The sequence below is a fragment of the Python bivittatus genome, unplaced genomic scaffold (assembly GCF_059951505.1).
Source record: "Python bivittatus isolate LINGU-HERP-01145 unplaced genomic scaffold, Pbiv_v1 ctg000200_np1212, whole genome shotgun sequence".
Lineage (NCBI taxonomy): Eukaryota > Metazoa > Chordata > Lepidosauria > Squamata > Pythonidae > Python > Python bivittatus.
Window position 1 is genome coordinate 14,748,171 of NW_028277040.1, and position 12,231 is coordinate 14,760,401.

General features: G+C 38.2%; 1 protein-coding gene across 6 annotated transcripts in view; it reads left to right on the forward strand.

Annotated features, from left to right (window-relative positions):
• TFPI (tissue factor pathway inhibitor) overlaps positions 1–12,018 on the forward strand; it is a 36,078-nt gene extending 24,060 nt beyond the window's left edge. For 5 of the 6 annotated variants that reach the window (XM_025163535.2, XM_025163536.2, XM_015887252.3 and 2 more), the window contains 4 exons: positions 1,259–1,435; positions 2,021–2,107; positions 8,303–8,485; positions 9,912–12,018. In XM_025163535.2, the coding sequence (XP_025019303.1) occupies positions 1,259–1,435; positions 2,021–2,107; positions 8,303–8,485; positions 9,912–10,018 (554 nt within the window). In that variant the 3' untranslated portion in view covers positions 10,019–12,018. Of the gene's footprint in view, positions 1–1,258; positions 1,436–2,020; positions 2,108–4,234; positions 5,509–8,302; positions 8,486–9,911 lie in introns of those variants that run through there. The other variant, XM_007423412.4, reaches the window with a different exon arrangement.
• The last annotated feature ends 213 nt before the right edge of the window (positions 12,019–12,231 follow it).

Here is a 12,231-nt window from a genome sequence, read left to right on the forward strand (position 1 = left end):
GTTTTGGAAACATTGCATTAAAGCTGATTTCATTTCAGACACTGATTTCTGGAACCAAAGCTAAGAGAGGACAATACTATCCATTCTTTCTTTGGAGATATGAGTCAAAGGGAAGGGATCAAGCAGTATGAAGACATCTGAATGCCACTAACAATAAGTTTGGCTCATCCTTAAATGGACTAGTGTCTTCTCACATCACCAAAATGCCCCACAATTTCAAAGTCTGAGATTAAGATGAAGTGATGGAGAACATTTCAGCTCAACACTGTAATTAGAGTAACATGGGTGTAGTGCTTAAACTGTTGGATTAGAAGTGGGGAGACCCAGGTTCAGATCTACCGCCAGCTACGGTAGATCATTGGGTGACTTTGGACCAGTTATTCTCTCAGCCCAACCTGATTCACAGGATTGTTGTTAGAGTGAAAAATAGGACGAGGGAATGGTATGTATGTATGCCATCTTTTGCTCCTGAAGGAAAGGCAGGATATAAATTTAGTCAATAAGTAACAGAATAAGACGCCTGATCGTTGATTGATAAATTTGGCCCAGTTATCATTATGCTATCTTTTGGACCATGATTCTCAAAGTATTGTCCATTTTCCAGCTGTATTAAAAGTTATATCAGCTGTTCTTACTTACTCTGAGCAGTTTGTGGTGAGTTATTTTTGTAGCATACATTTGAAGACTCTGTAAATGTAGCTGAGTTTAAACTTGAAAACTGAGTATAAGGAAGAAAGAAAAACATACAAATCTCATGTTTTTGTGAGAGACATTTTCTGTCTTTGCTTACTTCTATGAAAAATTGGGGCCATCTGGACTCTGAAATTAAATATTAAATATTATGGCAACATCAAAGGTTTATCACTCTCTTGAGAGCTATTGCCTCACTGTGGCTAAAAATATCAGAATAAACCAGGCCTGTGAAACTCACCACATTCCATCTCAGTTACGTCTATCCAGGAAATTGAACCAACCATACTATTTGCAAACTTAAGCAGAGTATAGCAAGTCCTAGCCAGCTGCTATGGATTAATATGCTACAATCACATTATGTTTCACATTCTGGATATCTTTACCACCTATAAAACTAGAGTGTTGAACGATTTCCTAAATCTTTCCCACTGAGGTCAATGGGGCTGAGTAGCATTTAACTTGAGTTAGGACTAAATGATTTCCTTGTGCAGTTAAGAGGGATCAATAACAGTAACGGTGGAAAAAATGACATAATTTTCCTCTCTGAAACAATCCTAATTCACAGAAAAGCCTTCCTTCTGCCTTTTGGAAAATGACCCTGGTGTCTGCCGAGGATTAATTTCCAGGTATTTCTACAACAAAGAGTCACAGCAATGTGAAAAATTCCAATATGGTGGTTGCCTGGGAAACCAAAACAACTTTAAATCTTTGCAAGAATGCCAAGATACCTGCCATGACCGGGGTAAGTGGAGTTGTTTCTTGGTACTTAACTGTGTCTCTCCATGCCTGTTGGTGTAAGGCAGGAGGGGACAGACTCTGGCCTTCCAAATCTTTTTGGAAACACATGTCATCAGCTCTCATTGGCTGTATTACCTGCGGCTGATGGGACTTGGAATTTGTAGAATTCAAAGCGTGTGGGAATGGTAGGGTCTGCTCAGCTGCCACAGAAATTCAAGCAACAGTTCTGTGCCTCGCCCTCTGAACACACATTTGCAGTTTGCATGCATTTGTGGTTGCTGTCACATGCCTTCATAATTGGGGAGAAAAAGTAAAGGAGATGAGGAGTCATGAAGTCTTCACTGAAAGAACTGCATAAACAATGCATTAGCAAGGCAGTATGGTGCAGAACAGAAGGTGGGAATAAACTCCTGTTTCAGTTTAATGTAAACAAATGTAAATGAAGCAAAAATTGCATCTTTTAAGTTCAAGTGAAAAGAGGGTTTCAATAACTGCAACCTTGGTATATTAAACAAATGTTAGTCATTATTTTCTCTGTTCCTATATACCATTTTCAAAACCTATTTAATCAGACTTTCTTTTCTTTCAGTCTCCTCAACCAATTCACTGCAAACAGATGACGACCATCAAGTTTTTAGCACTATGAATAATAATAGTGCTCCACTTATTAAGCAAGGTATGTATTAATAGCTTATTCGTGAATAAGGATCAGGCTCACTCTACAATTCTCATCTGAATTTTTCCCTGCCATGTTTCTTGTTTGCCTGTCATGATCCTGAAGAGGGTTCAAGCAAAGCTTGGTGACTGATTCCTCCATCTTTTTCTTTCCTCTCTACCCCATCATCTGCACATCTGCCTTTAAAAAAACATGAATGAACTGCTCAAACACTTTGCAAATCTGGTTGATGTGCATGTACAATGTGTATTATGTGTGGTTGTCCCACAGCCAGTTTTTCCCTCAGTGAGGAAGCTGGAAGCAAGCTATGTTGTGACATTCAGGCTTTATGAGAACCAGACTATGCAATTTGGGAGCACTGTGGTTGAGCCTTGCTTCTTACTGACATCACTGAAATGATGATGGCTTCTTGTAGACATCTGCATGTTCAGCCTTATCAGAAAGTCCTGGCTTACCTGGAAGCTGAATGCACAAATGTCTGCAGAGAAAGATGACATCTCAGTGGTGTGGGTGGGGCTTCAGTGAAGATTCTCCTTCTCAAAATGCCTGAAGAGAGCTGGTCTCCTGCTTTTAATGTCAGAGTGACTCTTGAGATGAGTAGGTCTAACATCAGAAACACAATATTTAAAGACAGAAAGAAAGGGGGGGGGGAATCTGCTGTTCTCGTTCATACTAAAGGAAACCTCCTGCTATGAAGATAAGAAAAGCAATTCACTCCACCCTCAGCTAATGGAGATGATTTGGCTGAGAAGGTGGTACTTTCAGCTTTGCAGTAATTTGTTGTTGTTGTTATTTATTGATGCATCTTGGTGATGTAGGGAGAAAGAAAGGCAAGTTGCAGCAATGTGGGAATTTGATCCTCTTTTGGAATTACTCTGCTTAAAAAACTCTTCTAGCGTGTCTGGCTTGAAAATCAAGCATACTAAATTAAATGACTATTCTTATCATGAATACATCAAAAGGATTATGGTCATCCCCCAGTGACTGCCCACTCTTTTTAGAATCATTTGTAGTATTTACTCTTATACAATGCCCACTGGGTCTCCAGTTTAGAAAATGAGATTGTGATGAGACTCATACATGGCATGGATGGCCTATTAGAAAATTTGTTCTAGTGGCCTTACTCTGCACATCCACGGGGCAGCTACTACTCTGTGCATTCTGTTATTCTACTGAAAGATGGCAAAGTTCATAATGTCACTCCCTCTTTATTACTCTCATACATAATACTGAAATGCGAAGGAAGCGTAGCATATGAACATACGAAGCTTCCTTAACCAGTGCCAGGACATTGGGCCACATAGCACATACCATATTATTTATTCTGACTGGTAACAGCCAAAAACACTCACAGCCCTGCTAACTATTCCTCAGTAGAAATGGCAGAAGTGGCTGGGAATTTCTGCTTGACTGCGCTGCTGCACAACTCTAGTTTACCAAGGAGATCTCAAATTTCTAACATGTCATTGCAGCATGTGAATAGTCGCACGATACACACTAGCTCCTAGCATGTGGTCTGACTGATTATTCCAGTGTTGTCCAAACTTGGCCACTTTAAGATGAGTGGACTTCAACTCCCAGAATTCTGAAAGTTGAAGTCCACTCATTTTAAAGTGGCCAAGTTTGGACAACAATGGATTATTACTTCTGAATGTGCTGGATTCATATCTTATTGCTTTTTGTCTTAAGAATTCAATGGGACTTCTAGGCTCACATCAGGAGTATGCCCCTTGCGTTTAGATCAAAGAATCTCCCCCCAAACGTCACTGTGGAAAAATGGAGGAGTCTGGAGAAGCCAAAAACAAAAATATAGAATATAAAATCCTCATTAATAAATGAAATCATAGTTTTCATTTATGTTCTTGTTTTTAATTGTTTCCTAACTGTCCTGCATACCTCCCAGAGTCTGGAGACTGGGGTATATAAATAACAGAAAATAAATAATAAATAGTAATTCACATTTCTGAAGGAATTGTTAGAAGCAGAAATAAATCCCTTTTGTTTTTGTTGTTGTTATCTTTACTGATTTCTTACCTGAAAGCTAGCTTTGAAAGACATACTGACACTGTTTTTCCGCGGGTATACACCATGCTGGAGATTGAGGCTTTTCGTTTTTATGATCCACAGTTGTACGGCAGGGAGAAAGGAACAGCTGGAAAAAGACTGATCACGGTTGCTATATTTTTCTGCTGGCCATCTGCACTTGCATTCAGATGTGCTTCTGGGAACTGGCTGATAGTTTCTGGATTATGCATGCTGGCTAGAAATGTGGAATGCATGTAGGAGAAGTCCAGTGAGATCTCCTTAATGAACTTTGGGACTGCCTATGATGGGAAAGTGCTATGTGGTTTTCTGCATCCTGGCTTCATTCATCACGAAGCATAGAACTTGCTTGAGCTATAATCACCTAATTCAGTAACGGGAGGGAGGAAAGCAGCTCCTGATCACCCAAAATCCAAACAGGATGAAGGGTGGTACAGAAATGTTCTGAGTAAATAAATAAATAAAACATCAAAGCTGTTTAAGAGTAACTGACAGTACTTTTTTTTTTAGTCTTGTTTTGCCCTTATTGAGCAGTTAAACACACCTCATGTTTTTACATCTCTGTTAAACATTCTCCCTTGCTTAGGCAAGGATCTGCTGTTGAATTTGAAGGAATCCGTTCAAAAATTTAATCTACTCAGTCAAGGGTACATATCAGTGGGAAAACATGGTATCTGTAAAAAAATCTTGATGCTCCTATAGGGCCACAGTGAGGAAGAGTCAGATGCAATTACAATCTCCTGGCAAGATCACATTACACTAGTCAGATATATACATACACACAGAGACACACACACAGGTATCTTCCTCTGAATGCCTCACCTGACCAAGAAACTGGATACAGTGTCAACTTGCAAGGGCCAATGGAAACAATTTAATTTGCCCTTTTTTGCTTCCACACAGCAGTCCTCTTGGCAAGTGGCAAAAGCAAGAGATGAACTCAGATGTATATAGAAAAGAGCTAGATAAAATTTCACTCTAATGGTTGAGATTTGAAGACGCCCTAAGTTTATGAATTGTTTTTAAATGGCCTTAGCAAGGCCTGAAAGGTTGCTGGGATCTCTGAGCCCAGATAGTCTGCTGAACTACTATAGTTTCTGAATCAACTGACTCCTGCAGTCTCATTCCTTGACAAAACAGCCAGCCATCAAGTATTCTTTGGGGTAGGTAAATAATATCATTGATTCATCACTGCTGTGTTAATTGTTAATTGCATATTTTCATGGCATACTAGTGTTTCATAATGAGCTGTCATAACCCTTATACCAGGACTCTGAAATATAGACACACACATGCATGCGTGCACACACACACACATGTATATATGTATATGTATATGTGTGTGTGTATGTATGTATATATATATATATATATATATATATATATATATATATATATATATATATATATAGAATGAGAGAGAGAGAAACATATTTGAAATTTTGAAAAAGTGTCCTGGATAGCAGAGGGTGCATCAGCCTCCATGGGGAGGAAGTCAAAAAAATGAAGATGGTGGTCACAACAGTGTGATTGAAACTTTACCCCTTTTTGTGTGTGCTGATGTCACACGCATATACAAAGAGTCAGGGCTTCAATCATAGTGCTGCGACTGTCCTTGTGCCTTCTTCAAATCGTCAAACGGCAATAGACAACGTTCCCATTATTTCTCTTTATAGATGTTCATATATAAGAAAGCCTTATGCACATAATTTCATCTACCTAATCTACTTTCTTTGGCTTCATGCTCTGTGTGTGTGTGTGTGCGCGCGCGCATGTCTCCATTTGGTTTTATTCTCTTTGGTCTCTTCACTCAGGGGGCAAAAGAATCAATTCAAAATGCAAGCTAGGGACTAAGAAACACATTCTCCTGATGTCCTAGGAGAAGGCTCTGCTGGAGGAAGGGGCCATCGTGTTCATAGCTGCACACACAATGCTGCTTGCCCAGTGTAGAATTAAGTCCCTAGTTCACTTTCTCTTGATATCAAAATCCCTTAAGTCAACCACTGAGATAAAATAGAAGTGAGATTAAATCAAAAATCCTGCTTGTTCAGTGCAAAGAGCATTTGACCAGGGAAAGGCTTGTTGCAATAATTTCATAGGAAAGGACCTCCTCAGGATCACAACGTGAATCCATGATTTTCTGTTAAAGGAAAAGACGTATTTGCTATGTTTAGTTTGAATCTAAAACTAACTGAGGGGGAGATTTGTTTCCTGGCATCTTACAGGCAAGTCAATATTTTCCATGTTTCGACTGTTTTTTCTGTAACCTTGGAGCATGCGCATCTTTTATAACCTAAGATTTTACTGGGTTTTATAAAATAATTTAAGCTTCAGGTTTTTATTACTTTTTTTTTTTTTCAGGCTATGGACCTGGGCAGGTTTTGATGCCATAGTACTTTCTGTATTGTTATTTCACACCTAGAAAATCTAGGCCCTTAAAGCCTCTGATGACCAGTCCTTGCTTTGTCTTAAGTTTCATAACCCCCCTCTCCCAATCATTCTTTGGACAAATCTCTGGTATCTTTGCACTGTTAGTAGTTCCTCTGAATCAGTTACAGCTTTCAAAATGGACTAATTGCTGTTTCTCTTTTATGATTGTTTCAAAGGACAACGTTCTTTACTGCTTAGTGACATGCGGACTGTATCTCTTTGTTGATTTGTGCTTGTTGATTTGTTTTCATGCTTGAGGACACCTAAGAAGGTGTCTGGGGTCTCATGATGGAAACGACTATGAGTCCAGCTGGAAAATGCCTCATAAACAGCATTTTGGTTTTGTTTCCAGGCACAACCAAAGTATAATTATCTTTCAGCAGAAATATTATAGTCTTTGCATAATATGACATGGCCAATGTCAGAACCTGGGATCCTTTGGTGGCTCCAGAAACCTGACACTTGCTGGGATTGTTGCTAACCACAGCTAACATAACATATAATTGGACCCTGGCAGTTGCCCCAGCTTCCATATATATTTTTATAATACCCTAATGGAATATCAGTTTGCAGCAATATAATAAGAAATTAAAATGACTACCAGCTTCACCGGCCAGTGCATCTTCTAGTACTGTGGGGTCACTTTATCCAGCTCTCCCTGATCTTCAAGTCAGAGCTGCAATGCAGCTTCTAAAAGCTTCTGATATCATGTATGTGTCTGTGTTACCTATTTTCTTCTATGATTATCTCTCCCAAGCAAATATGCTGTTTTGAAGTCTTCCTTCCTTGTGGTCAAACAGATAGCATTCTACTAAGCTGGCCACATTTCAGAACTGTTGAATGCCATGGCTTCTTGTAATTTCTCAAAACATCAAGCTTTTAGAGAACAATTTTAGTTGCTAGAATGCATTTTGTGCAAAACAGGATGCCTATGAAAGGAGTGACCTTGTAAATGATGGAATGTGATGCTTAAATACAACTTCATAGTGCTTTCAATGATATACAGTATTGGAAAAAAATAACTACTGTTGAGTTTGTTTAAATCTAGAAACCGTATACCATATTGGATCAATGGCTAGAAGCATAACATGTTTAGAACACATTCAGTCAAGTGCTAAGTTTAACTGGTCTATCTTAGAGCATTCATTTATTAGTACAGCACAGCTTTTCCCAAACTGGCACTCTAGGCACATTAGATTGCAAATTCCCATCATCCACAGCCTTCACATCCATTGGCCTTCTTGGGTGGGGAAGGGGGTGCTGGTCAAACACATTTGGAGAGCATGAGATTGGGATTATTTATTTATTTATTAAATTTATATGCTGCCCATGTCCCCCAGAGATAAATTGGGATACAATATCTGTAATTTTATCATAGAGATTCAATTCTTTTTCATGATTTATTTTATTATTCTCTCATATTCATATCTATGGATTTTGTTTCCTTTTTTACACTTTTTTAAAAATAGCCTATTTATATTATATAAGCAATATATTAAGTATGTGTATTTCACAGTTTCATGCTTTTATACATAATTACATTCAATTTTGATGCTTTCCTTTGACTTAAAGAACCTCCCCAATAACACACGACAGACACTCGCATTTTAAGTTCTGAGAACTGCAGTGCGATATTGGAGAAATGTACATTTATTATAGAACCAAAAATACAACTGCAGAATCCAAGATTTCTAACCATGTTTTCTCACTTACTGTGTCTAGAGTTATCCCGGCTCCCTTCTCTTTGTGTGATGCCTGTGGACAGAGGTCTTTGCAAAGCAAATGAGAAAAGGTTCTTCTACAGCCTCACTACTGGAAGGTGCCGTCCATTCAGCTACACTGGATGTGGTGGAAATGAAAATAACTTTACCTCTAGGAAGTCATGTTTGCAGATGTGTAAGAAAGGTACAACCACAAGGCTTTGCAATGCTTGGATTGAAATATTCTCCCCTAAAGAAAAATATTACTACTGAGTACACAAGTCAATCAAATTTGTCCTGTTATTCATCTTAAACAAGCACCTACAAAACGTGTTTTGGAAGCCCTAAAGGCAGCCATTGGCAAAGCAGAATAGGAAAGACCCAGGCTTTCTCCTGATAGGAGTTGGAGTGCAACACACAAACCTTTCAGGTTTGCAATAGCAACCAATCAGTATGCTTCATGAATCTAATGAGGCTGAAAGCCTCTTCAGATGTTGCTGAATCTCAACTTTAAACTTCCCTCCCTATCAGCAGTGCTGGCTAAGGCTCCTAGGAGTTGTACTTCAACACACTCAGGAGGGCTACAGGCCCCTTTCCCTGTTCTGTTTTGAAGCATCTTCTGAATTCCACATATGTGGAATGTGGAGAAGCCTGATATTCTGCTTATATAATCAAGTCTAATTCCAACTAACCTAGTTCACACTAATTTTGTCAGACTACCGAATATACCTAAGGTTTGGGAAGTGGGAGGGGGGACTTGTATGATGGCACTGACTTCCATAGAGGAACAGTGGGATACAAATGTAATAAATCATCTGGAGGTACTCCTGGTTAGAGATAGATATAACTTTTTTTTTTCCAGAGGGCTGGAGATGATTCCAAAGAGAACTATCTCCTTGTGTTTTTGATACCAGTCTGTCTGTCTGTCTGTCTGTCTGTCTGTCTGTCTTTCCCTCCCTCCCTCCCTCCCTCCATTCATTCATTCATTCATTCATTCATTCATTCATTCATTCATTCATTCATTCATTCAGTGTATAGGCCACTCCAATCTTTAATGATTCTGGGAAGATTAAAAAATAAAATAAAAAAATATGAATCTATGAAACCTAAAAGAAGAATTTGGAGATTCTTTAAATGAATCTCTGTCACCCACTCTGACCCAAAGCTTGGGGGAATAGCCAGGTCTTGAGAGCTTGTTTAATTAAGGTCAGGGTGGGGATTATACAAATCTCAGGGGGAATACTGTTCCAGAGGGCAAGTGCCATGACAGAGAAGGCCCACTTTCTGCCCCCCTCCAAGAAGAGTATGTCTTTGCCATTGATAAACAGGCTTTTGGACTGTTAATATTTTATTTGTTCTAAAGAAAGAGAAGTGTGTAGGTACACCATAGGCATCAAAATCTCTGTCATAATACTTTCAGCTACCTGAACAATTGCTGTATATTGTCAGTCGTAAATCGTGACAGTTTTTTTTTTTAAATCTATAACAAGTCCCACTTTAAGGAGTTTGTAATGTATAATTAGACAAAAGGGAAACAACAAAAGGAGAGGAGGGAAATAGAGGTGGAGAAAAAAAGAGAAGATTATGGCCTGTCGTTTAATACATTTTGTCCTTTTCTTTTTTTTCCCCAGGTTTCATTCCAAAGAAAGGACAAAAAGGTGTCATGAGAATACGCCGGAAAAGAAAGAAACAAGTAGTGAAGCTGGTGGATGGGGAAATTGTTATTGAAAGGATTTAAGTACTATATAATTAAACACTCTGAAACTGTTTCATTTTAAGACATTGACTATCCTTATATTACCCACCTTATTTAACATTGTGCGTACAAGTTATTTATCAAGGTTTTATACAGTAGACTTTAAGTCTCTCCATTCCCTTGAGGGTTTGCCAGTCAGGAGCCAAACTTTTTACTGTAAAATTAATGCTGTGATTTTTTTTTTTTTCTATGATGATTACACAGAATTGCAGAATGAAAGGCTGTGATCCGGAACTAGTCTCACTTTATCTTCTTAATCTGACACTATCCAATCCATTCTAGTAATCACTGTGACTTGTACATCATACAGAATTTGCTGAATACACAGCGTTGTGACTGCAGACCAACTCTATTTTATTCCCATGAGGAGGTCCAGTTCTGAATGAGAACTTCTGGATTTTGAAATAGACACGACATACCCTGCCTGCAGGAATCACTGGTGTGAATTTCATGGAATGTTATTAATTCAAGCAAAAACATACAAAAAGTACAGGCCAACCCAGTGTGGGGTTCTGCTTGACCTGATCTGGCTTTTTGGAATGTCAACCAGCAACAATTCTAATAAAACCTTTTCCAGACTCCAGTGGTATATAGATTTCCATACTGAGGATACTGAAAAATTAATAATTTGCCAGAAGACCAATTCCTTGCTGTATGGACCCTTGGGCAATAGAATATCAATGGACTCCTTTGGGCATATTTAGTCATTGTCATAATAAATAGAGTTTAGAATAATTCTTTGAATCATTAGGTACTCTAGAACAAAGTTCTTCAACCTTGACAGCTTGAAGATATGTGGGCTTCAACTCCCAGAATTCCCTAGCCACCATAGCTGGCTGGGGAATTCTGGGAGTTGAAGTCCACACATCTTCAAGCTGCCAAGGTTGAGGAACACCACTCTAGAATCTAGACTTTTAGAAAAGGAATTTTAGCCCTCGTGTCTGCAAAGGAATGTCACGTCAGCTTATTGCAAATGTAATAAAAACTTGAAAATAAGGAGGACGATGTTCTTGTAGCAAAAATATACTAGAAGAAACAAATGATCTAAAAAGTACCTTACAAGTCACAACAGTTGCTAAGCAACCTGTTAAACAAGACTTCAATTTCATTTATATTTCCACTTAATTTTAAAAAGCAAAGCTTTAAGTAAATACATGCTTTAGTATGGCTGTGCAAAGATCTGGATTCAAACAGATCATTGTGAATCAGAGCAAAGGGGTGCACAAGTAGCACCTTCAGAGGCTCCTTAGAGCACCCTTTGGTCAGGATTGAGTGACTGCCTTGTCTTTTGACTATAGATCTCTTCATAGCCCTGATAGTTATATATTTTACTGCAGATTTTTAAACTCATTGCTTCCTGAGCTTTTTCAAATAATATATCAGAGATTCCTTCTTTTTATATTATCTTCTGTAAATATGAAGTACCAACTTCTATATTTAGCACACAGTTTTGAATTTATTTTAGCCCTTTATAATAATATCTAAGAATTGTCAAATTAAATACTGCTTTTTAATTATCTTATATAAATACATAATGTAGGAGACCATACCATAATGTTACATTTCTTTTTAACATGTGTTAATGTCTTCAGATGTATAAAAACTTTTTTTCTTTCTATCAAATCACTGTTTTTAATTAAACTTGTGTTTAACTGGGGAAGGAAGAACTAATCTTTGTACCCAGGAGGGAATGAAATAAAGCATGCTAAATGGTTGTGCATGAAAAAGGGAGAGAACCTGAAAGAAGACTTGAGGATAGGTATTTGTAGGGAGTTGTGACTCAGAGAAGGGGGAAGAGAATGCTGAGCCATTACAGGAATGATATTTGAGTGCTGGGGAGGTAGCAAGTAGAAAACATAAGAAAGACATTCAAAACAACAACTCCTTGATTGTGTTAGTTGAAATAGAGTGGGGCTTTGAAAGGCCTTCAAGATTCTGTTACAATACCCAAACCTCATTAAACTTCATTCCAAAATTTGTAATGACTTCTGCTTGTTTATTTATTTATTTAAATTTAGAGGGTAATTTTAAATTAAACAAAGCTAAAGTAAGTAGAAGGGGTTAGACAATCCCTTTAACCTAAGGCCTAGGAGAACGACCAGGTTTTGAGTAAATTATGGAACATCATAAGGGTGGGACCTTATGATGGAGGAGGGGGGGAATGTTCCAGAAGGCAGGTGCAGCAATGAAATAGA